Source organism: Coregonus clupeaformis, chromosome 31 (genome assembly GCF_020615455.1).
Source record: "Coregonus clupeaformis isolate EN_2021a chromosome 31, ASM2061545v1, whole genome shotgun sequence".
Classification (NCBI taxonomy): Eukaryota; Metazoa; Chordata; class Actinopteri; order Salmoniformes; family Salmonidae; genus Coregonus; species Coregonus clupeaformis.
In genome coordinates, this window is record NC_059222.1 from 46,863,697 (window position 1) to 46,890,125 (window position 26,429).

General features: G+C 44.8%; 2 protein-coding genes across 7 annotated transcripts; both read right to left on the reverse strand.

The window, feature by feature from the left end:
- Positions 1–32: 32 nt before the first annotated feature.
- On the reverse strand, positions 33–12,981 carry LOC121547808 (POU domain, class 2, transcription factor 1). Of its 6 annotated transcripts, XM_045209912.1 has the most exons (14): positions 10,478–10,501; positions 10,186–10,438; positions 9,773–9,835; positions 9,398–9,480; positions 8,366–8,557; positions 7,921–8,047; positions 7,760–7,848; positions 7,497–7,646; positions 7,011–7,152; positions 6,693–6,847; positions 6,244–6,490; positions 4,694–4,928; positions 4,521–4,591; positions 33–4,154 (listed from the first exon to the last, which is right to left on the reverse strand). In XM_045209912.1, the coding sequence occupies exons 2-14, from the start codon at positions 10,223–10,225 to the stop codon at positions 3,886–3,888; spliced, it is 1,863 nt and encodes a 620-aa protein (XP_045065847.1). In that variant the 5' UTR covers positions 10,226–10,438; positions 10,478–10,501; the 3' UTR covers positions 33–3,885. The 6 variants fall into 6 exon arrangements, with proteins under 6 accessions (XP_045065847.1, XP_045065848.1, XP_041715167.1 ...); XM_045209913.1 differs by lacking the exons at positions 10,186–10,438; positions 10,478–10,501 and adding an exon at positions 12,888–12,981 and having other exon boundaries at positions 4,533–4,591; positions 7,939–8,047; XM_041859233.2 differs by lacking the exons at positions 10,186–10,438; positions 10,478–10,501 and adding an exon at positions 12,888–12,981 and having other exon boundaries at positions 7,939–8,047.
- Positions 12,982–13,705: 724 nt separating this feature from the next.
- dusp27 (dual specificity phosphatase 27) lies at positions 13,706–25,166 on the reverse strand. The gene is made up of 6 exons (XM_041859229.2): positions 25,040–25,166; positions 24,146–24,312; positions 21,903–22,021; positions 18,897–19,128; positions 18,031–18,248; positions 13,706–17,037 (listed from the first exon to the last, which is right to left on the reverse strand). Exons 2-6 carry the CDS (start codon positions 24,256–24,258, stop codon positions 14,306–14,308), a joined length of 3,414 nt encoding a protein of 1,137 aa, XP_041715163.2. The 5' UTR covers positions 24,259–24,312; positions 25,040–25,166; the 3' UTR covers positions 13,706–14,305.
- Between the last annotated feature and the right edge of the window lie 1,263 nt (positions 25,167–26,429).

The following is a 26,429-nucleotide window of genomic DNA, read 5'->3' on the forward strand; positions in this document are numbered from 1 at the left end:
AGTATTATTCTGCAAAGGAGAGACACAATGGCAACAATGTTACACATTTTTATTATGTTTCTAACAAAGTTACAGTAAGAGATTTTTCATATACATTTGTAAGTAAAAAAACGTAATCCCCCCCCAATACAGCAGACAAACAGGTCGACAAGATAGGACATAGTTAAACCACTATGGTCTCCCTACATAGTTCTTGTTCCTGTAACAACAGTGTGGAGTGATAGTAGTTGATATAGCAGTAGTAAGCTAGTATACTGTTGAGTGGGTGTGTTCAGCATCTATGTAGTCTGTCAAGTAGCGACATCATACCTTTCATTGCCACAGCCATGGGTCCACCACCTGGTGTTACCGTGACAACTCCAACCTCACTAAACGGGACTGGAGGAAGTAGGGACCAGATTTGGAACGTGTACAGAACAGTAACCAAAAGTAAATTAAATTAATCAGATTACGTTAGTTTGGGTAATCTAAAAATGACTTAACTGTTTAGAATTTCACAGATAACTAGTAACAGTTTACATTTAGAAAGTAACCTACCCAACCTTGTGTGGGTGTCATAAAATATATGCATTACAGGATATATTCAGCGATATGTAGGCCTACATGTTTTGTCGTTTTTTTTTTTCTTTAAAAAGTATTAAATCACGATACACAGGCAGTGAATTGAGGCACTGGATCCTAAAACGTACAAAAATACCTTACATTTGACCATCTACCAACAGTAAGATAGTTCTGCATTGACATCCATACTGAATGAGAAAAAACCAACACCTCAAACAAATAAGCGCTTTTCAACAACACATTTTCTGCTCGATGATATCTTCCCTGAAATGTACCAAAATATACATTACGCTTTGGATGCCAGTGCTTAGTTCTGTATCGGTCTACTACAGTATAAATACGCTGTAGGGACGAGAGTAGAAAGACGAGCGTTAAGAGAGTGGGAAAGACCGTCACAGAGGCCGGGATTCAATCCGGTCCCGGGATATATATCTATGGCGGCTTTTAAAGGCAATGTTTCCTGCCATTCACGGTAAATGCTGCATATGCCGGCTCAATCAGAAATTGCCTTTAAAAACCGCAATGTTTATAACCCGAGATCGGATTGAATCCCGGCCAGAATATTCTTTGGTATTTGTGTAGAACATTTAACAGGATTCTGCTTTGGAATACAGCTGGAGGAACATATATATACCATCTACTTGATGTAGAAACAAACAAATGTTCAGCGGTGGGTAATAATTTCGGCTCGAGAGCCACATAGGGATTCCAAAATCCAGTGGAAGGCCGCACATATTTTTGGGGTCCTATTTGTTCGTCAAATGCAATTTGTGGTCCAGAAAAATTGCAGTTATTTTTAAACTTATAGGTCCATTATAATTATTTACATATTTTCTAGTTTTAGACGTTCAAAAGTGCCCTGGAGTGTTTTTTCCTCAAACCTTCCTCGGGCTGTATGTTGCCGACCCCTGCATTTCTTGGTGTACAAACAAAACTAACACAACGTGTAAGAGATGTGATGACTACCTGCACAACATTCAGGTAAAGGGACTACAAAGGATAGCAGCACCGCTGATCTAAATGTGTGTGGTAGAGCGTTATGACTTTAGTTTTTGGTTTCTTTTGAGAGATGCTGCCTCCTGGTGTTGAATATGCCAACAGTCACAGCTGAACACAGCACTAGCCAGCCTGTCCATCCCCAAGACTGGAACCATCAGTTAGGATGTCAGCAAAGCCTTACAAACAGGTTGTTTTATAACCTGCATTAACATACAAGTAGTAGTCTGCAGATACCATATATACGATCCATAAAAATAAAAATAATATTTTCTCCCTTGTGATGTAAACATACAATGGCATAAAACAAATGGAACGGTACAAATTGTGAAAACAACTTCTGGATTGAAAACATTTGAGAGAGAAAAGCTCATACAAAAAAGTCAAAAACAAAATGCAAGACAGCTTCAGAGTACGTTTCCTTAGTTACAAGAGGACCACAATGGAAACAAGGATTTAGACTTTGTGTTTATATCCTCAACAGGTCTGACATTTTTCATGCATTTTAAATTGTTAAATCAAATAAACTGCAAATCAACAGACAAAAGGACAGAAACATCCGTCCACACCCTCTGGTTTACTTTGGTCCAGAGTCACACTAAAACATTTCTATCCTAGAGAGGATGTTAGATAATGCACTACATTCAATTACAGGACCCTACTAGTTCAGATATAAAAACAGGAATATTTCATGTATATATTACTTGTGTGAATATAGAGCGCTAGAAGTAAAGTAAAAATCCTCCCATATGTCCCTCAGATACATATTTTAAAAATGTCAAAATAGCAGAGAAAACCCACAACAAAAAGACTCAAGTAAGCAGATACAACTACGTTTCCCATAAGGCTTTGCAGGAAACCACCATAACAAACACCATCAAGAAGATCTACCCATCAAACCAGCTACAAAATGAAAGATCTAATGCTTTGGTATGTAGGATCAGACAAGAACCAACTACCATTTCCATGACTATATTACATAATAGTAGTAGTACTGGACACTGCAGTTACTGTGCATGTGGAGTCAGCTCATGTGTATCAAGATGTGATTCTCTGTTGCAGCCTCCGTTTCAAACGTACAGCAAAGCTAAAAAAAAAAAACAGGTAAACATTTCTACATTCTTGGAGTTTATGGTTTCAGTTTTGCTCGACTGTATGTCTTTTTTTCTTGCTGCTGAGGTATTTCAATACATTATGTTGAGTCAGTACTGATTGCAGTACCCAGGGCTTTAGTGGCAGCATATTTGGTTTTACGAGAGAAGGAATAAGCTCAGAAGGCCAGACCTGGACAATCTCCACTTTAACTTGTACATGCAGTGACTCACTGGGAAATGGCTGTCCTGAGTACTACATCAAGATCATTACTCTTGTAAATATCTTATTGACCTCATCATGCTATGTAATCCAAGGCAGAGATCCAGTATGGGCCATGCAACCCCACTATACTACTGACACCTCACCCTACCTTCTCCATCCGCTCTTTTTGGTATCCTGCCTCAGTCTTCTATAGACCTCGGCATAAGGGAGGAGAATATCAGAGAGAAACATCTGTGTTAGTCTTTGGAAAGTCCCCTTCAAAATATTGCATTAATCTCTCCCGCTCTGGAGAGGTCCTTTAGATAAATCCCTATGCTACGTTCCACTAGTACACTACGTTTTTTGGTTGGATAAAGGATATTCCAAGTCCTCTTGAAGTCCGCTGTTTGTTTTTAACTCTTCCCAGAGACTGCCGTAATGCTCTTCCATAGCAAGCCTGCTTCCAGGCTCTCTCACTGTCTAGTGATTCCTTTTAAAGAGTTGGAACTATGTTGAAAACCATGTTAAAGCAACAAAACTTTTAATAAAAGTTTTGAAAAATTACCAGAAAATGTACAAACGGCAAATATCAGAGAGCACACAACTAACCTTTTTAGATAACATGAAAAACAAGCAAGAGAGAAATGTAATCTTTAGTTATAAATCTGATGTCAACGGTCAAGGCCTGTACAACACACCCTCAAATAAAACTAAAAATCAGAGAACCTAACACACAGATCATGAAATCTCTCTAGAAAGTTAAACAGTGTCAATTTCATTCAATACTCAGTAAAATAAAAACAAAAAGCACATTTTTGGTTTTAGAAGCAGTTCTGAGGGAAAAAATAATAATAGATGCTATTCCCAAACCTCAATCAATCTTTGAAAGGACCGATAGGACCCCTTGTGGCAGAGATAGGGAGGAAAACATCTTAAGAATATTTTTCCAACAACTTTTTGGTGGTAGCAAAATGAACAAAGATTAAATAACGACCAATGAAGAAATGGGGATGGACGCGACCGCAAGTTAATTCATTGGGCCTTAGAGGCTCTGACGATGGTGTTGACTGGTGTGGTTGCCGTGGTGATGGTGTTGGTGCCGGCGGTGAGTTGCAGGTTGAGGGCACTAGCGGGGATGAAGCTGACAGGGTTACTAGCCAATAAGGACATGCTCTGGGGGTTCAGGAAGAGGGGCGTGTTCACCATGCTGGGGGCGGAGCCGGACGTGCTGGTGTTAGCGAATAGCAGGTTCCCGTTCCCGTCCAGGGTGGTGATGGGGAAGGACCCGCTGGAGGCCAGAGCTGTGAGAGGAAGGAGGAGGGAAGGTTAGACTATCATAGTGACTGGGGATAATTTCTCCCCGATAAGACAAGAGAAAGCAAGGTTTCCACTTATAATAATATATAATATATGCCATTTAGCAGACGCTTTTATCCAAAGCGACTTACAGTCATGCGTGCATACATTTTTACGTATGGGTGGTCCCGGGGATCGAACCCACTACCCTGGCGTTACAAGCGCAATGCTCTACCAATTGAGCTACAGAGGACCACTTCACTTCTTGTAACCAAAACAACCCTATTCAAAGCTCTAATGACTTTAAACAAGCAAGAAAGGAACACATTTAAGTATGTATATAAAGGGGTATAGTAGCGGGGTGTACTTGCCACTCAACACACCTTGGATGGTGGCTAGTGCTCCTCCAAAACCTCCAGTGGTTAGGTTCAGTAAAGCCCCCCTGGAGGAGTAATGAGTCAGCTACGTGATAATGGACACACAATACATATTTTTCACATAGATACTGAGTGGAAACAGCACTTTGTGTCTGTGTGAGCCTCACCCTGTGTTGAACTGCGATGAGGGCATGAGACTCGGGCTGATTCCCGCCGCTGCAGCCGCCATTGCTGCCAGACCCCCTCCGTTGCTGTAGAGCATCTGCCCCGCCTGCGTCATGGTAACGGCTGGCTGTGACATGGTTGTCACGGAGGAGGAGGGTGTGAGGGACATAGAGGGGACTGTATGGGTGCTGGAGATGACGGATGCTGTGTTGCTGGTGGCTGATGCCAGGGTCGTGCCTAGAACACAGGATGGTCAACATTACACCATATAATAATATACTATCAACATCAATTAAATAACTACAGGACAAAAGACAAATCTGCATCACCTTTAGTGATGAGGAAAACAAAAATACAGTTACAGTCGGGATATAATTTGACAACATATCGTATTGTTTTGACAATATCACAATATTATTTTTGCGCTAGTTTGCTGTACCAGCACTAAAACTCCAGTATTTGTACTTCATAGCTTGTTCTCCATCTTCTTTCTAAATAGGTTTGATTTCACCGATTGATCAAAACTTGTTTTCTCACGGCTCTCTCATCCCTCTGCAGCAGACATGTGGTGAGCAATATGTTTGGAACATCGAATCGCAATATAATCACAGTATCAAATCGCAATACATATAGAATCGTGAGAATCGCATAACATATCCTATCGGCACCTAAGTATGGTGATAATATCGTATCGTGAGGTCCCTGGTAATTCCCATGATCTTAGTCTGGATCAACTAATGTCGAACTGCTACTACCTAGCAGTGTTGGGATTAGTTACTTGAAAAAGTTGTATTACTCATTACATTTAACAAAAGTAATGGATGGACATTAACATGTTATATTACTTGTTAGAAACTGGGTGGTTCGAGCCCTGAATGCTGATTGGCTGAAAGCCATGGTATATCAGACCAACAAAAAAAAAAAAATAGATGTATACCATGGGTATGACAAAACATGTATTTTTACTGCTCTAATTAAGTTGGTAACCAGTTTATAATAGCAATAAGTCACCTCTGGGGTTTGTGGTATATATCCAATATACCACGGCTAAGGGCTGTATCCAGGCACTCTGTGTTGCATCATGCATAAGAACTGCCCTTATCCGTGGTATATTGGGCATATACCACACCCTCTCGGGCCTTATTGCTTAATTATATTACTTTGCGTTACTTTCAGGAAAAATATCTCAAAACCTCACAGTTTGACTGTCAGAGAGCGAGGCGAGCAGCGCGCTGTACCGAAGATAGGCTCCTTACTAACTCAGCTTCCTTTCATCCATGGCGCTGCTTTCCTGTGCTAGTCTCCAAATGCTGCGCTATACAGTATATGGGCAGCTTCATTAGCCAGATATAATGTAAGCCAAACATCTGCACAGATTTACTATTTTCATTCAAAATCACTCTCGAGCTGCCAGTTCTGGTTATAGCCTCCATGTATATGGACCCATAGAGATGAACAGAGGGCACACTTGCCACTGGGCTTTGCCATCACAGAAGAGATTAACGGCAAAGATCAGACAAGTACATCCAAGACTACCAAAATACACACGTACCTGTGAGGCTGAAGCTGGTGACAGGCAGAGAGGGGGTGACGGTCACAGTGGTCTGGGGTACAGTGTTCACCAGGCTGGCAGTAGTGGGGGACGAGAAGATGGACTTGTGGAAAGCTGAGCTGCTGGGAGGGTTGATCCGCTTCTCCTTCTGCCGGCGGTTACAGAACCACACCCGGACCACCTCCTTCTCCATGTTCAGCTGGTCTGCTATCAGGGAGATCTCGTCTGACGACGGCTTCTGGTTTTGCTGTAAGGGGACAAAGAGCACCAGACTCCACATCAGGAAGGGAAAGTAGACACCTAGAGCTGGCAGTTGTCTGTAGACACCCCGACTACTTCTAAATGCACGGCGTAATGTCAAATATCCCTCATTTGCGTCAAGCTATTCTAAAAGTCACCTAAATCTCTTCTGAACACGTACAATCTTCTTTGTTAGAACCAGGTCTTACCTGGAGGAAGCTCTTCTCCAGGGCCACGCGGATGTTGGTGTCGATGCTGGTCCTCTTCTTGCGGCGCCGGTTGATGAGGTCAGAAGCTAGGCTGGGTGAGCCGTGGCCAGAGCCCAGGGGACTGAGGCTCGGGCTGGACTCTGAGCTCACATTCTCTGCAGCCAGGGGGACAAGGAGAGCGGGTCAGCAAACACAGAGTCCGAAAAACTCTGATACACTATCCAAATATAAAGATTTACATAATGACGGCAACAACAAAAAAATTCAACACAGACTCTCACACACATACTCCCGCACACCTCCCTTATGAGGACCAACCTGCATCATTGAGCCACTTCTCCAGTAGCGGTTTGAGCTTGCACATATTCTTGAAGCTCAGGTTGAGTGCTTCAAAGCGGGAGATGGTGGTCTGGCTGAAGTCATTACCATACAGCTTCCCCATGGCCAGCCCCACGTCACCCTGGAGGCAGAAGAGAGGGGTAGAGGACGCAGGCAAAGTAAGAATGTGACATCAACCAGGTTGGTAGTATATAGGGCGAGTTCCCTTCCTTAAAATGTAGTTTGAAGCCCTTAAAATGTAGTTTGAAGCACTTTGAGTATTTAGAAAAAAAGCAGAAGAACAATATAAATGCAATCCATGGAACTCTTTCATATCTTGTTTGTATGTAATTGTCTATCGTAAAATACTGAGGGGAAAATATCCTACGTTTTGGATAAAATAATTGATCACACACACAAAAAATAAAATCCTATCCATTCTGAGTATATTCCAGTGGAAGCCAGTCCTGAGTCCCTTGGCCATACCTGTGTGAAGCCTAGTCTGATCCTCCTCTGTTTGAAGGCCTTGGAGAAAATCTCCAGCTCCTCCAGATCATTGGCGTCCTCCAGAGTGGGCGTGCCCAGACCCTTAGGGGGCGGAGTCTGGCCGGGGGTGGTCCGCGTGGGCGTGGCCGGCTGTGTGATAGGAGAGCAAGACAGAGGGATGAAGAGACGAGAGACGTGCATGGTCTGTGTTCCTGTCCTGAAACAACCCACAGCCCCTAAAAGGTGTGTGTGCTTCCCCTGACCTGTGGGGCGATTGTGATGGTTGGAGTCTGTAGGAGGTTGGCTTGGCTCTGAGGTAGTTGAGTGAGAACATGTTGGGCTTGCAGGAGATCTGTCGAATGAGAGACAGTTTAGTGAAAGGTCCTGAAACGTGAAACTACTTCAGTGCTGGTGTATAGCTTACTATGATACTGAAACATACTGGGCTGTCCCTGTGCAGTCTGGGAGATGAAGAACTGTGGCTGTAGCTGGGTGGCCATGGAATGACCTGGCTGGACCAACACAAACTGCTGCAGGCCCTGCTGCTGGAGCTGAGAGAGAGGAGCCAGTGTTAGACAAGTATGAGTCCGTGTTAGACAAGTATGAGTCCGTGTTAGACAAGTATGAGCCAGTGTGTGACAAGTATGAGCCAGTGTGTGACAAGTATGAGCCAGTGTGTGACAAGTATGAGTCAGTGTTAGACAAGTATGAGTCAGTGTTAGACAAGTATGAGCCAGTGTGTGACAAGTATGAGCCAGTGTGTGACAAGTATGAGCCAGTGTGTGACAAGTATGAGCCAGTGTGTGACAAGTATGAGCCAGTGTGTGACAAGTATGAGCCAGTGTGTGACACTACAGTAGATCTCTTACAGGAGTGATGTGTATGGGCTGGGAGAGTGGGAGTTGGGTGGTGATGGGGGTGGCTGCGGAGGCAGAGATGGCGGCCCCCGTGGTGCTGCTGTTCTGGGCCTGGCTGGCAGAGTGCTGCTGAACGGCTGCTGCAAGGAGCTGGGCCTGAGCCTGCTGGAGAAACAGCTGCTGCTGTGCTGGAGACAGGGTCAACTACACAGACAGACAGAGAGAGGAGAGAAGAGATTGAGGGAGGGAGAGAGAGAGAGAAGAGATTGAGGGAGGGAGGGAGAGAGAGAGAGAGAGAGAAGAGATTGAGGGAGGGAGAGAGAGAGAGAAGAGATTGAGGGAGGGAGGGAGGGAGAGAGAGAGAGAAAAGAGATTGAGGGAGAGAGTGAGTAAAACAGATAAAAGGGGGTGTGTAGGTGTGTATCAGAGATTTAATCTGTGGCTTAAACCCGACTACTTTTAAATTGTAAAAAGCCAGTGCAACCTATGGGGATATGACTGCAGAGCGAGAGAGAGAGAGAGGGTGAGCAAGCGAGAGAGGAGGTGGGAGTATGATAATCAAAGACTGGTTATGAGGCGCATGTAAATTGGCAGACATTTGCATATTCTCCCCCACCTGTTTCTAAGCGACAGTTGGAGTGGGCTAATTAGCATGCAGCGCACTGGTTTTTTGTTTCAGGGAGAGGAGGCATGCCAGGCAGCTGTACTTCCTTTTTAACGGCTAGTTCCGAGCTGGTGCCAGGGTAACGGGCTAAAGGCATCGCCATGGCAACGCTGGACGCAATGAATGCAATGAATGGACCCCTTGAGTAGCCAAGGGGACGGGGTCTTATCCGTCTTGCCTTGGTGTTAGGATTCATTTGGCCGGTCAGAACGTCAGAACGCAACATTTCTCAGAACGACTGTGAAAGCACCATGTTGGCTACTGAGCTAACTGACTGTTGGCTTGTAGAGTATTAGAGACAAAAACTATGCAAATGAGCATTTCTGGCTTTTGTTAAATAAATAAAAAATACGAGCAATGCGTGGGAGTGTGTGTGTTACCTGTTGCAGTAGAGCCTGTGACTGTGCGTTGGTGAGGGACATGACCGTCTGCTTTTGAGAGTCCCGGCCATTGGTCAGCACGCCTAGAGAGATGGGCGGTCAGTCAGAACAATACAGTCAAAATCCTCCAACATACATCTTTACATTGGACCAAATATACAGCCTCAAAGCCTCAAGGTTGTTACTACTCTGTTACCACAGCACAGCACCGAGGACAACACCATCGAATCTCAAGTCAGTTCAGGAATAATTTTCTGTGATGGAAATGAAACAGGCTATAATATATAAAGAGGGCCAAGCTCATTTCAAGAAACACGTATTCCATTACATACTAAAGGCACTAGCTGTAATCAAAAAAAGGTTGTAGGAACTCACCTTTGACTATGTCCCCGTTCTCCATAGTGCTTTTACTGGATGCTGACAGGTTGATTACTGAGTCTGAAACAGAGAGAGAGGAAAAATAGAGTCTTAGCTTACCAGACGGCTCGGAAAATCCCACTTCTATAGGGTGGTAGATCAAACAGCATTTTGGACAGCTAGTTCAATCTATGCCTTCACAAAACACAAAAGAAAAAAAGAAAATGCCAAATTCAAAGAATAAACAAGTGTCAAATTCCACAAACCATCACAGGTGTTCTGGAATAGTCTATTGTCACGACACGTGGTCTAATACCCATACTACTAGCATACCAGTTGAATAGCACTGTTTCCAAACCCAAAACATTGCTTCATTCAAGTGGTATGTTAGTGTGGATAATGGAACAGATCTCTCACACTGCTCTGCTCACCGGCTATTGCAGAGTCCACAGTCTGTGGCTTCACCGGCATGCCATCCAGGCCAGCAACGCTGGCACTGACCCCGCTCAGTTGGGCCCACTGACCAGGAGCAATTAGAACCCAGACAAGACTGGCACAGCCAGGTGTGATAAACAGAACACAACTGGAGGAGATCCGTCTAGTGTTCTCTCTCACTCACTGTAACAGCTAGCTATTCGGCACACCGCCTCTCTCACAGTAACAACTCGCTGCTCGGCACACCGCCTCTCGCTCACAGTAACAACTAGCTGCTCGGCACACCACCTCGCTCACTTCCACAATCAACAAGAGTGTGGCAAACAGTTCCTCCCTCCCTGTGGAATGGAACAGAAACAAAGAGTGCAGCTGTCAGCGTAGCCCGTAACGAAGCAGCGTAATCAGTATTCAGCTGATTAGAGCCATATGCAAATTCAGCCCCCTGTTTCTCATTAAGCCGAGGCGCCCGCTTTGAAGTTGCTGCGAGCAATTCATTTCACACAGAGCTCCGAACGCTTTCTGCATAATTCAAAAGAAATCTCTATAAATATTTATCAGCTAATTTGCATATTAATTGGATAGCTTTTAAGGAGTGCGTGGCATGTGCCAAACAAGTTCACTCTCGTGCGCACTCTCTCCCTCTCCCACACACACAGATGTACACGCACACATACCCACACACACCAATTATCAGCCAAATGCAACTCTTATAATTTGAGGGAGAGGGGGATAAATTACTTCCAAGCTGTACGCCCCACTTTGCCATTTGATAACAAACTGATAGTAAACTTTGCTTCCAAATCCAAGACATGAAGGCGTGAGTGTAGGCCTACTCAAACCATTATCATGGCCTTCTCTTCAATGGTAAATCTCCAAAACAAAGCATATATGACATTGAATTTGCATATGAAACTGATGGCTGTATGCCTACATTGAAAACGTTTGAGCTTCAGCAGAAAGTCGTGGATACGAGCCTTGTATTTTGCTAATGCTAGAGTTCCATAAACCTAATTGGCACACAAAGCATTATGCAAAATATTCAATTAATAGAATTTCAGATTAGCAATGAATTATGCTTTCATGTTATTGAAAGCCCAAATGCATAATGCAAAGTAGATAAGGGAGAGAGTGTGCGGGAGAGAGAGTGAGCGGGAGGAGAGAGAGAAGGGAAAGAGAGAGCCAGGAGACTGAGGAGGCGGCAGAGAAAATTCGGCATATTCAAATAATAGACATCCAAAATATGCAAAACATTGATAATATTCTGTCAAATGGGAGCTGAAAAACACTGCATAATATTCCTCCTGACCATTGGAGGCCCTGACACTCACGCCTTTGACACGCTGTAACATTGTATCTGAAGTCGTTTACCTTCAGGTAGACAATTACAGGACTAGACAGTGGTAAAAGCAGAAATGGGAAAGGAATAGGCTAAGTAAAAAATTTGATTGTTTTAGAAGAGACTTCAACTGATAGGTAGCCTATATGATGAGTAGTCTACATGAGATCCACAGAAGCAGCTTTGAGCAACAACACTTTGCTCTCACACCAACCTCTAGTACTAGTGCACCGTGGGGTGGCTAATGAGGAGGTCTGTTACTCAACGGTGTCACATTTCCTCTTCAGAAAATAAAGGCTGAGCTAGTACTAGGACAACCCGATACAATCATCCAAATTATTCCACTGGCTAGCCAGTAGCTCAGGCTGTAGGCCTAGAGGGGAAGACACAAATGAAGACAAGCTTGGACCATTTCAATTTCAGTCTGCTTTCACTAGCAAACAGAACAAACCAGTTGTGAACAGAAGCATTGTTTGGCCAAAAAGTATTCAACCCGATAGCTAGTCTGTGACCTATCCAGGCCAAGGGGTCTGGAACTTGGTACAGGTACTTGCCTTGCCTGTGACCACAGAGTTGCAAACGTGCAGTGGTAAACTCCACTACCAGCTGTTTTACATTTAATCAAAAAAGTTTTCGTTTTACTTCAAATATTGATGAGAAGTTAGGAGAACTATGCTATAAAAGATGTCAATGTTTCCATGGGTTTTAATCATTCATCGTTCGCGCGCAGGCGCGAGCTGGTTAATACAGTACCCAAAATATTGACTGTGTTCATTGCTACAATCAAGTTACTGTAGCTAGCTAGTAATGAAAATAAGTAATCACCTCCTAGCGGAAACCCCCTCTTCCCAACTGCATTGTAAATAATAGATTTACGGAATTAATGCAACTGTTGTATCAAGTCCTCACTAGATTAAAAAATATATATTTGAAGCATACCTCTGAGATAAATGAATATGCAAAATGTAGTTAGCGAAGTAAAACTAGCTATATGCTAGCTAGTGCCCATGCAAGCGAAGCTAGCTAACTATTGCCTTTTTTCTGTAGCTATGTTCCATTACAAATGAAAAACAAGTGAAAATAGCTAGCGCAAACAACAAAACAACGTTGCCGATTACAGATAAAATATGCTAAATCGCTGTGACTTTTGGCTATGAATATGGAACGCGCGCCACACAAAGGAGGGAATGTCTTCTCATCGAACGACAACAATCCTGGCTAGTTTTTTTCCTCTTACACGCGCCGGGTAAGATTGTAAACTACAGCAACTATATGGTGCTGGTCTTTTCGTTTATTTGTCACGAAGACAGGCATAGTAAAAGATCATCTGTAAATGAATATGTAAAATGTAGTAATGATTACCTGGTCCTGAACTTTCATGTTGGCTCATTACTTCGCCGTCAGCCATATTGAATATTTAAAATAAATGCATTCAGTCGACGATAGAAGCCCTCCCACCCGGGTCGTCACTATCTGACCATGCTAGACCGAACGGAAGTAGGCCCACAGCGCTTCAAAAGACTCAAACACGATTTTAAACTATTATACCTGACCAACCACCACCCCTAACATAATCCTAAAATTAAGTTTGTTCTAGCTCAGTTCTGCATATACATTTTTACTTTTGCAAGTCTAGCATGTCCATCTAGTCACTAGCCTAACACTCACCTGGCATCATCAGATCGGAGAAAATAACACCATTACAAATAAACCATGGCAGAGAGTAGTAATAACATGTTTTTCTTTGCAAAGTGGAACAGTAGCATTGACTATGTTATTTGCACGCGTGTGTCTTCTGGTTTCAACTTGTGGCGCGTGCGACTGCATACAGTACATGCCCACACTTGTCGGGCTTAGAAGGACGCTCAATAGGATATTGAGTGCCTTGTCAAATGTGTGTCTTGACTCTTGCTGTACTCTTCTACCCATAATATAACAAGCAGAGTGTATGCATTGGGTAAAATATTGTGATTAAAAGCACCCAGTTCTTTGTGATGAATATGTTGAGTTTCCCGTTACAATGTAAAGTGCTCTGCGATTTGGTTCATGATGATCCAAATTCCTTCTATTCTGTGTTCTTCTACTCTGTCTCATGTTTCCCATGAAGATGTGATCTACTAGTATCCAGGTCAGTGTCCTCAGGCATGAGGAATGAGATTGACAAAATAAAAACAACCAGATCATTGCTTTAACATTTATTGCAGTTATAAATGCTTTGAAATGGGGTTGCGTTTGTGCTCCAGAAATTGTACCGTGTAAATATTTTATGTCCTGAACATGTAACTCATAATCTAGTTTATATTGTTTTGTAGGTTAGTTGTTGCATTTTACAATCAATTCATCAAACAGCAAGCATTGTGTGTGTTACTGTACTTGAAATGCACAAGCAATGCAGTGAGGCAATTTTAAATATTTTGAATATGAATATTTTGTCTGCATTTGATTATAAAATTGACTATGAGAAATAAACTCGTTTGAGTTTAGAAAGCGAAGTGCACATTTTCCCTTTTCTATTATTCTAAAGCTTAGATATTTGATTTATATTAGTATTTACATTTCAGAATGATCTAGAACAACTACCTATAGAATTATTCATGCCTCCCCACTTCTGAGAATAAAAAGATCACAAGCGATGTTCTAAGAAATCCACATTTACTAGCGGCAGCATGTGTAGCAAGTGTGCAATTTTATCTTATTATCTGAAGAAACATTGATTTGTCCATATTTAATATTGGATTGAGTTTCTTTCATACTGTAAGTGTGAGACTGTCTTTGATTGGTTAAGAGTCACTGCTTTTGTAACCATTTGACTTTGATTGTTGTTGTGCCCTCCAAGCGGCTACGACATCATCATCCTGCATTTCTGCCTCAGCCCGAGCCCGAGACCTCTGCCTAAGCTGGCTGAGGAAACTGTCGACATCTTCTTCCTCCTCCTTTTCCTCCTTCCTTCCTATCCTCCCCTCTGTTTCCCCTCCACTCTCATATTGTGAATGATGAGTGAACTTCCTCTTTGATGTATAACTCTCCTCTTCTTCCTCCTCTTCCTCAGTGGTTGCGTAGGATCTTCTAGCCCTGTAGCTGCTGGAATCCATGCCGTTGGAAGAGAATTCGCCAAGTACACGTGACTCTGTGTCTGCCTGGAATCTGGAGCGATATCTGGATGCGACTTCATACTCCTCCTCTTCTGCCTCCGCAAACGAGTCCCTCCGGCCTCCGAAGTTATACTCAGAGGCAGATGGCCCTGGATCAGCCTCGTCTTCTGCACTATAGGACGCTGGTTTCCTCGAAGGAGGCATGACGTTGGTTAGCCATTCGTCAACGCTGGTGTTCTTTTCTTTCTCCAGAGCGGTGGAAAGATTTAGGCAGCCCGAGAGGCCATAGCTTCGCGTAGGTGCTTTCTTTTTCGCTGTGGCAGGTGGGAAAGACGTCTTTCCTGTTAAATAGTCATCCTCCTTCTCTTCCTCCTCTTCACCCTCGTCCTTGGGCTTCTTCTTCTTGTAGAGTGTGCTGCGCTTATTATCTTCGGCGATCTTCTTCACCCCGTAGGAGGCCATCTTGTCCCTCATCTCCGACTGCATCTGCTTGTCCATGGAGTCCAGCTTCTGGAGGTTGACCTGGTCCGCGAAGAGGCTGTAGAGGGGCACGCTGGTGGAGGTGATCTTGCTCCTGCGGGAGCCCAGACTGGAGACGCTGGAGAGGTTACTGGTAGAAGAAGCAGTACTTCTACCGGAGAGCACAGACTTGGCCCTGTCAGCACCGACACCGTGATGGTCCAGCGAGCTCGAATAGGACGCTCCACTCAGCATAGAAGCCTTGTCATCGTCCAGGCCACGTCTTGCTGGCCCCACCACGCTGGATGCCCCACCAAAACTGAGCACCGATCCAGCCTGGGACGGGGGGAGGCTCATCTCACGCTCCTTCTGGATGAGGGTCTCGGACACCACATTGGCGATCCAGTTCTGAATGCTGGACAGGTCGACCATGGGCTCCCCACCAGGTCCCTGCATTGTGGGCACAGGGATCATGGGGACTTGGGGAATGCCCTGGGGAATTCCTGGGCCCATGGAGGCCTGGGATCTGGTGCTGTGGGCTTGGGATACAGAAGACCTACCACTCAACATGGACATGTTGTCATCATTGGCAATGCTTCCAGCTTGCGAGCTGCCGGGCTGGGCGAAGAAGGCAGAGAGCGGAAGGGTGCTTCCGCTCATGGAGCTCTCCGTCTCCCAGCCACACATGGACTGACTCTCCTCCAGCGTCTTCCGCGAGCGCTCCAGGAGCTCCTCCCGCCTCTGTTTCCTCTTGGCTGTGGCCGAGTCCTCGCCGCGGCTCATCTCCACAATGTCATCTTTTGTTGCCTTGTTGTCCTCTCCAAGCCGCTTCGCCTGCTTCATTTTCCAGGTCTGGTAGGCTGTGAGGTTGACGTCCGCCAGTGCCAGGGTGCGGGCCTCAGCATCGCCCTCTCCCTGCTCCCCACTGCCCCCTGCACCCTCGGCTCTTTTCTCCCCCTCCCTCCCTTCATCGTTCTTATTCCAGCCAAACTGGATCCTCTTCACCCTCCAGCGCTCCAGGGGAGTTAGGTTCTCCTTGTTCCTCTTGCAGAAGTTGTACATGGAGCTGGTGTCCGAGAGCACGCTCTCCACGTCGTCCTCGATTGTCTTCTTCTTCTTTTCTGTCCCCTCCGTCGCCGTGCTCTCACTGTCGTTGTCATCGTCCTTCTTGCGGTAGCGTGCCGCCGCCTGCTCCTCAATCTCCTTCAGACGCTGCTTCCACAGGTCAGAGTAGCTGCTGCAGCTGGCCGTGGACACTGAGTCTGAGGGGGCGCGCCGCGGGCGCCGCTTCAGGCGCTCCTTCATGGCCTGGACGTCCTCGCTGGTCACGCTCTCCAGGTCCTCGTCCCCTGGTGCCCCAGGACCCCGCATGCCCCCCAGGAGAGACTCCTCGTCCCCAGCCTCGCTCATCAGCTGTTGCTCCCACCACTCCTCGCTCTGGTACTTCTCGTTCCTCCTCTGCCACTCGCGGATCATGCTCATGCTGTCTTCATCCCCACCGTCGCCACCGTCTTTTCCAGGCAGGACAAGGTCCTCCGTCGTCTCTGCCTGTTCCAGCCCCGTCTGTTGCCCTCTGAAAACACTGGCCCTAAGGGCGGCGGCTGCGGCGGACGAGGCCACGCTACTCATCACGCTTTGGCTGTCCTCCTCCTCCTCCATCATGATAGGGTGGGCCTTCACACCTATCATGCTCTCCTCGTTGTCGAACAGGTGGGCGCGGGCGTGGGCGTCGATGACGGAGCACTGGCTGAGGGTGTCGTCGTCGTCGTCACGCTCCTCTAGTAGCGTCTCGTTGAACTGACGCAGCTGCTTCAGGAAGCCCTCGTTGGGGTTGATGGGCCGCTTCTTCCTCAGGGCAGTCAGTGCCTCCATGATGGTCATGTGTTGGAAAATCATGAGGTAGGCGGCCACCAGCACAGCGGAGCGGCTCTCGCCCATCATGGAGGACACTAGGACCTTGCCTGCAGGAGAAGACAAAAACACACTTCCATTGGTTTCCCTTGACATAAGAAATAACTATTTTTCAGGGTTTTATAAAGTTAATTAAAGATACATTTGCAACATAAGGGATGAGCCAGCATGATGTCTGCTCTGCAATGACACTCTATCACCAGCAGAGGGCTGTATTCCCTTCCAGTTGTGACGGTGTCTCTCCTAAGCACTGTAAACCCCCCAGTTATAAACTCTGACATCATAACCCATGAGACGATAACCCCCAAGGTGCCAGGTTTGAAATGTGATACGCTGCCTACTCCCTCCCTGTAGCGGAAAGGACTGTGAGACCCACGCAGACCCAAACCAATGACATGATTACTAGTCACTACTGCCTGACATTTAACATGATTCTTAACAGCTATGTGTGTGTTTAATTAACTCAGAAGAGGTCAGTGGATCTAATCTATTTGGGGTTTAATTAGAAAAGCTTTAGAAGATGATTCACCCGCCTAAACAGATACCAGATATAGCTAGGCTATCCCTGTCTATTGGCTCTGAGTGACCTCCCTAAAATAAGACTGACAGCCACCCCTGGTTATGATGAGTGAGTAATTAGGAGTAGTCTATGGATTAGTCTAGAATCTAGATGGAACTCCAAGCAGTCTGGATTGGTCTAGAGATGGAATTCCAAGCCTCATCATCACTGGGTCCTGCTAAGACCAAAGCAAACAATCCAGACATTGGTTCTACTACGTCCAGGTCAGCCCAGACTCAACGTCAATGGAAATGGGAGAAAAACATGAGATCACACAAGAAGACGTTCATATCGTATGCATTTAATATCCTGGTAATAGCTCTCCCTTGCTGTCTGATAGGCTTGGTGGAAGTTTCACCATATTACTTTCATCAATCAAATCCTGGTAGATCTACAAATGCATAGGGCATGGGGTCTAGGGCGGGTCCATTTAGGATTGGACCTTGATCCACCGATAAGAACACACAAAGGAACACTGACTCACCCTTGTGTGTCAACAGGGCCTCATCCAGGAACTCAGCGCAGGTTCTGAAGTGAGGGGAGATGTCAGACTCTGCAAAGTCATCTACCTCGATACCCATGTAGCCGATGTTCATGCCAGCGTAGAAGGCCTCCCCGGTGTAGACCCCGGTGCCGTGGGCAGCGTTCAAGATGTGGGTGATGCCCATGCGCTTCAGACGAGCTTTATTGACAGCCACAGATCTGCAAAACAGAGGAAGGAACAACCAACGCTGTTGTTGTTGTGGTCATATAGTCACGGTTATGAAATGGCTCGTAAGGACATGGAGTAGCCATGACATGTACACTGACCCAAAACAGACTGCAATACACAGGCCTCTTTTACAAAATATTATAAACTGGGTGGTTCGAGCCCTGAATGCTGATTGGCTGACATCCGTGGTATATCATACCTTACACCACGGGTATGACAAAACATTTATTTTTACTGCTCTAATTACTTTGGTAACCAGTTTATAATAGCAATAAGGCACCTCGGGGGTTTGTGGTATATGGCCAATATACCACGGCTAACGGCTGTATCCAGGCACTCTGCGTTGCGTCGTGCATAAGAACAGCCCTTAGCTGTGGTAAATTGGCCATATACCACACCCCCTCAGGCATTATTGCTTAATTATACCATAGGAGGTAAACAGCTATCTATATGTCAATCTATCGACACTCAGTGAAGTAGTCTATGATGAAAGTGAGGTGGGGTTAAATCTAGCTGGCATGATGTTCCATGAGCTATGCATATAATACTGTAAGTTGAAGGGCAGAGCATGTGTGTGTGTGTGTGGGGGGGGATATGTATTGCATACAGTGACTTCCACAGCACTGTGAGTGACTCACTTCTCAGCGATGAATATGTTGTTCCACACCTCGTCCACGGGGTTGTTGGGGGCCTCCAGGCGGTCCTGTACCATGGCCCGCTGGATGTCCATCACACAGGGGGTGTTATAGGGGCTGCGGTCGTCGATCATGTCCTTCACCCGGTTGTACAGGTCCTCCACCATCAGCTGTTCCGCTGTCTCCAGCATGCTGTCTGGGGTACTCTCTGCCGTGATACCCCGTTGTGGGAGCTCTGAGGAAAGGAAAGAGCAGGCCAGAGAGGGAGACTATTCAGATACACATATTCATATTGTATTACTGTACTCGCACGCACACACACACCCTACTGCCTAATCCACAATATTACATAATTCATCGTATTTAAACGTGTAATTAGACTACAGACACAGTGGCTAGATTGAAGGAAATAACTTTGTGCTGCAAAAATCACCACCCTCTGTGTCAGTCTTTACAAACCATACCAGAAGTATGTCACATAACAGACAGCATCCGTCAAGGATAGACAGCTGCTGCAGGGACACACTGTTAGAAAGTAAAGGAATCTATTCAGAGTTAGCTAGGAGCATAATTGTGTTGTGTGGGCGAACGCATTACCCCAATCAGAGAGTCTAGCTATGGATAATGCCTTGGATGTCTCTAGCTGGATATTGCCATAATGAACACATTGTATTCTCAGGTAACAGATAGAGAAGGCTACTCTAACTACAGTACAATAGAGCATTGCAGTGCACGCTGTATGTATTCAAGGTCTCTCTGGAGTGTCTAGGATTGATTATTTTAAGAGGAAAAACCACACCGCTAAATTGCTTTATCTCTATGGGACAAATACAATATATACTGGAGCCAAGCACTCACAATGTGCCTAACATACAGTACAGTGAGGGAAAAAAGTATTTGATCCCCTGCTGATTTTGTACGTTTGCCCACTGACAAAGAAATGATCAGTCTATAATTTCAATGGTAGGTTTATTTGAACAGTGAGAGACAGAATAACAACAACAAAAATCCAGAAAAACACATGTCAAAAATGTTATAAATGGATTTGCATTTTAATGAGGGAAATAAGTATTTGACCCCTCTCAATCAGAAAGATTTCTGGCTCCCAAGTGTCTTTTATACAGGTAACTAGCTGAGATTAGGAGCACTCCCTTTAAGAGTGTGCTCCTAATCTCAGTTTTTACCTGTATAAAAGACACCTGTCCACAGAAGCAATCAATCAATCAGATTCCAAACTCTCCACCATGGCCAAGACCAAAGAGCTCTCCAAGGATGTCAAGGACAAGATTGTAGACCTACACAAGGCTGGAATGGGCTACAAGACCATCGCCAATCAGCTTGGTGAGAAGGTGACAACAGTTCGTGCGATTATTCGCAAATGGAAGAAGCACAAAATAACTGTCAATCTCCCTCGGCCTGGGGCTCCATGCAAGATCTCACCCCGTGGAGTTACAATGATCATGAGAACGGTGAGGAATCAGCCCAGAACTACACGGGAGGATCTTGTCAATGATCTCAAGGCAGCTGGGACCATAGTCACCAAGAAAACAATTGGTAACACACTACGCCGTGAAGGACTGAACTCCTGCAGCGCCCGCAAGGTCCCCCTGCTCAAGAAAGCACATATACAGGCCAGTCTGAAGTTTGCCAATGAACATCTGAATGATTCAGAGGAGAAATATGTGAAAGTGTTGTGGTCAGATGAGACCAAAATGGAGCTCTTTGGCATCAACTCAACTCACCGTGTTTGGAGGAGGAGGAATGCTGCCTATGACCCCAAGAACACCATCCCCACCGTCAAACATGGAGGTGGAAACATTATGCTTTGGGGGTGTTTTTCTGCTAAGGGGACAGGACAACTTCACCGCATCAAAGGGACGATGGATGGCGCCATGTACTGTCAAATCTTGGGTGAGAACCTCCTTCCCTCAGCCAGGGCATTGAAAATGGGTCGTGGATGGGTATTCCAGCATGACAATTACCCAAAACCCACGGCCAAGGCAACAAAGGAGTGGCTCAAGAAGAAGCACATTAAGGTCCTGGAGTGGCCTAGCCAGTCTTCAGACCTTAATCCCATAGAAAATCTGTGGAGGGAGCTGAAGGTTCGAGTTGCCAAACGTCAGGCTTGAAACCTTAATGACTTGGAGAAGATCTGCAAAGAGGAGTGGGACAAAATCCCTCCTGAGATGTGTGCAAACCTGGTGGCCAACTACAAGAAACGTCTGACCTCTGTGATTGCCAACAAGGGTTTTGCCACCAAGTACTAAGTCATGTTTTGCAGAGGGGTCAAATACTTATTTCCCTCATTAAAATGCAAATCCATTTATAACATTTTTGACATGCGTTTTTCTGGATTTTTTTGTTGTTATTCTGTCTCTCACTGTTCAAATAAACCTACCATTAAAATTATAGACTGATCATGTCTTTGTCAGTGGGCAAACGTACAAAATCAGCAGGGGATCAAATACTTTTTTCCCTCACTGTAGCTCTGGAGGTAGGAAGTAAACAAGATGCTCTCTGAATAAGGTAAACTAGCAAACATGACTACTGGTGGCTGTTTTTCCCCGACTTTCTTTGTGGTTCCACCCTTCAAGTTTCTTTAACCTTTCGAGAGCTTGGGACTATAAGGTTATATCTGCATTTTTTGACATAGCCTTGTTCTGTTCAATGTTCTCTACCTATACAGTAGTCTAAATACCTACATTCATGTTGTTGAGTTCAAAAGAATACAAGAGAAAAATTGCTGACACCATTCAAACCAATGAGGGTTCGGAACTTGAAAGCCAATAATCACCGTATCATCATTTTGCAGATAGAACCTTATAGTCCCAAGCTCTCGCTTTGTCGACAGCCATGCTTCTCTAGGTGAACGGCATTTAAAACATTGTATTCTGCCCATCTGAAATCTTTCATTTAGATGTTTTAAATCATAATTTTCAGATCCACTCACCAAGCCACAAAAACAGCATGTGAGTTATGTGTGGTTGGTGGAATGAATCTGTGTCTCACCCTCGTTGATGATTTGTTTGGCAGCTATGGCTGAGGACAGGTGAATGGGCTCCATATAGATGCTCTCGGCATCCGACCCTGATATCATGGAGAATCTGGACTCCGAGATCATGGAGAAACTGCAAAAGTGTAGAGACATAGTCATAACCATATACAGTTGAAGTTGGAAGTTTACATACACCTTAGCCAAATACATTTAAACTCAGTTTTTCACAATTCATGACATTTAATCCTAGTAAAAATGCCCTGTCTTAGGTCAGTTAGGAGCACCACTTTATGTTAAGAATGTGAAATGTCAGAATAATAGTAGAGAGAATAATTTATTTCAGCTTTTATTTCTTTCATCACATTCCCAGTGGGTCAGAAGTTTACATATACTCAATTGGTATTTGGTTGCATTGCCTTTAAATTGTTTAACTTGGGTCAAACGTTTCGGGTAGCCTTCCACAAGCTTCCCACAATAAGTTGGGTGAATTTTGGCCCATTCCTCCTGACAGAGCTGGTGTAACTGAGTCAGGTTTGAAGGCCTCCTTGCTCGCACACGCTTTTTCAGTTCTGCCCACACACTTTCTATAGGATTGAGGTCAGGGTTTTGTGTTGGCCACTCCAATACCTTGACTTTGTTGTCCTTAAGCCCTTTTGCCACAACTTTGGAAGTATGTTTGGGGTCATTGTCCATTTGGAAGACCCATTTGCGACCACGCTTTAACTTCCTGACTGATGTCTTGAGATGTTGCTTCTATATATCCACATAATTTTCCTTCCTCATGATGCCATCTATTTTGTGAAGTGCACCAGTTCCTCCTGCAGCAAAGCACCCCCACAGTATGATGCTGCCACCCCCGTGCTTCACGGTTGAGATGGTGTTCTTCGGCTTGCAAGTGACCCCCTTTTCCCTCCAAACATAACGATGGTCATTATTGCCAAACAGTTCTATTTTTGTTTCATCAGACCAGAGGACATTTCTCCAAAAAGTACGATCTTTGTCCCCATATGCAGTTGCAAACCGTAGTCTGGCTTTTTTATGGCGGTTTTGGAGCAGTGGCTTCTTCCTTGCTGAGCGGCCTTTCAGGTTATGTCGATATAGGACTTGTTTTACTGTGGATATAGATACTTTTGTAACTGTTTCCTCCAGCATCTTCACAAGGTCCTTTGCTGTTGTTCTGGGATTGATTTGCACTTTTCGCACCAAAGTACGTTCATCTCTAGGAGACAGAACGCGTCTCCTTCCTGAGCGGTATGATGGCTGCGTGGTCCCATGGTGTTTATACTTGTGTACTATTGTTTGTACAGATGAACGTGGTACCTTCAGGCATTTGGAAATTGCTCCCAAGGATGAACCAGACTTGTGGAGGTCTACAATTTTTGGCTGATTTCTTTTGATTTTCCCATGATGTCAAGCAAAGAGGCACTGAGTTTGAAGGTAGGCCTTGAAATACATCCACAGGTACACCTCCAATTGACTCAAATGATGTCAATTAGCCTATCAGAAGCTTCTAAAGCCATGACATCATTTTCTGGAATTTTCCGAGCTGTTTAAAGGCACAGTCAACTTAGTGTATGTAAACTTCTGACCCACTGGAATTGTGATACAGTGAATTATAAGTGAAATAATCTGTCTGTAAACAATTGTTGGAAAAATGTATTGTGTCATGCACAAAGTAGATGTCCTAACCGACTTGCCAAAACTATAGTTTGTTAACAAGAAATTTGTGGAGTGGTTGAAAAACTAGTTTTAATGACTCCAACCTAGTGTATGTAAACTTCCGACTTCAACTGTAATTACTATCCTATTTCTATGGTCACTACTGAGGGACCAGGGTAGGCAAATGTATGTAATGTCAAATACTGGAGGTGTGATTGATTTAGCCTGACCAGTGACATGCAGGGTGGGTGGAGTTGGCACTTTTGGGACTATTCCATTGGTTCCTTTGAAGTAGGAAACCTTAGCTTATTATATCTCACCTCACGTATGTGAACGTATTTGACATATATATTTGACCCAGGTCTAGTGCTGATCAGTCAGTGTGTGACAGTAATCAGTTCTTGTGAGCACTTCTGATGAAAAACGTTCTAAATACTATAATTATTGACATGGCTATACTCTCTACGAATTGGCCAAATTATGTTTGGAAGCTGAATTGAAGAAGAAAAAAAAATGTCTTTCACACACTATTAGAGCCCTGTGTGGGTCAAATCCCATTACAGAACTACAAAAGCAGTGGGTCTCCACGTATGCTTACCTGCTGGGGGAGGGACAGCGGAGATAGTGGGACTGAATAGATTTGACGTTAGTCGCCTCCTCTTCACTCTCTCCATCAGGCACCGTCTGATCGCCCTCGCTCGGTGACGCCATGGCAACGCAATCGTTCCTTTCTTGTCTTCAAGGATGTGGGAAACAGAAATTCCTCTGTCGATTCACAGAGGAAATTCATTGGTGAAACAAGCTCAGATTAGAATTCAGGGAACGTACTGATGGACAAAACACTGAAACTATTGCAGACACAAATACACACAGAATATGGTTGTTAGTTACTGTGTTTTCACAGGATTCCCAAACACAATTATATGTGTTATGTAAGCAGACATTACTGTTTAAAAAAATACAGTACTTGATCCCGGAAAGATGTTCCAGGTAATCTGAATGTCTCTACCATAACCATAACATAAAGTGCTACCCTTGCCTCATAAGAAGTGCATCATTCTAACATTTTTCTTCACAGCCACATAAACATCTAAGACACACAGCCTCCATTTGAGGATCATGACAGACTTGAGAGACGACAAGGGCTGTATCAACTGTTCATCACATAGGCCCAGTAAATATGATGAGGTACGTATGCTTCATCACGCTTCGCCCTACTGATAGTCAACAGGTCACTGTCACAACTGAAAAAATGCAATCATCTGAGATTATACTGAAAGCATGAATGTGGGTGTATGTATGTGTCGTGCTTGTGTGTGTGTGTGTCAGCCTGAGTGTTTATTTTTAGCAACAAGGACAGCTGCACAGAGCCTTCAGGCCCAGTGGTGTGACAGAGCAGTTAAAAGAGGGTGAAGACACCACAGTAAAGTCCCGTAACCACCCACAAAGGTGTACCTAACCTCGACCCCTAACCCCAGACGTTGTCTCTTACCTGGGCTGGTTTTAGCTGTGGTCCGCCTTTCGCTTGTCGGGACGTTGGGACTGGGGGACTGGAGGGGGCCGAGAGAAGGACCTAAACCAAACTTAGAAGAGAGTCCCCAACCCTATCTGCCACCCCCTCCCCCGCCCTTGGCCCTCTGTGGACACTCCCCCTGACACCATACACCCCTGTGACATCACCACAGCTTCTCTCAGAGGAAGCATGGGGTCCTGCCAAGTCTAGATCCAAAGGTGCAGCAATTGGTTACACACACACACACAAATATGTGTTTATTTAGATGGACAATGGATGTACGTCTGGTAGTCTTATAAACTTGTTATTGTCTGTCCGTGTGTGTGTGTGTGTGTGTGTGTGTGTGTGTGTGTATGTGTGTATGTACAGTACCAATCAAAAGTTTGGACACACCTACTCATTCCAGGGTTTTTCTTTATTTTTACTATTTTCTACATTGTAGAATAATAGTGAAGACATCAAAACTATGAAATAACACATGAAATCATGTAGTAACCAAAAAAGTGTTAAACAAATCAAAATATATTCTATATTTGAGATTCTTCAAATAGCCACCCTTTGCCTTGATGACAGCTTTGCACACTCTTGGCATTCTCTCAACCAGCTTCACCTGGAATGCTTTTCCAACAGTCTTGAAGGAGTTCCCACATATGCTGAGCAATTGTTGGCTGCTTTTCCTTCACTCTGCCGTCTGACTCATCCAAAACCATCTCAATTGGGTTGAGGTCGGGGATTGTGGAGGCAAGGTCATCTGATGCAGCACTCCATCCCCCTGTTGAAAAACAAATGATAGTCCCACTAAGCCCAAACCAGATGGGATGGCGTATCGCTGCAGAATGCTGTGGTAGCCATGCTGGTTAAGTGTGCCATGAATTCTAAATAAATCACAGACAGTGTCACCAGCAAAGCACCTCCACGCCATAACACCTCCTCCTCAATGCTTTACGGTGGGAACTACACATGCTGAGATAATCTGTTCACCCACACCGCGTCTCACAAAGACACGGCGGTTGGAACCAAAAATCAAAGGACACATTTCCACCGGTCTAATGTTGATTGCTCATGTTTTTTGGCCCGAGCAGGTCTCTTCTTATTATTGGTGTCCTTTAGTAGTGGTTTCTTTGCAGCAATTCAACCATGAAGGCCTGATTCACACAGTCCCCTCTGAACAGTTGATGTTGAGATGTGTCTGTGACTTGAACTCTGTGAAGCATTTATTTGGGCTGCAATTTCTGAGGCTGGGTAATTCTAATGAACTTATCCTCTACAGCAGAGGTAACTCTGGGTCTTCCATTCCTGTGGTGGTCCTCATGAGAGCCAGTTTCATCATAGCGCTTGATGGTTTTTGCGACTGCACTTGAAGAAACTT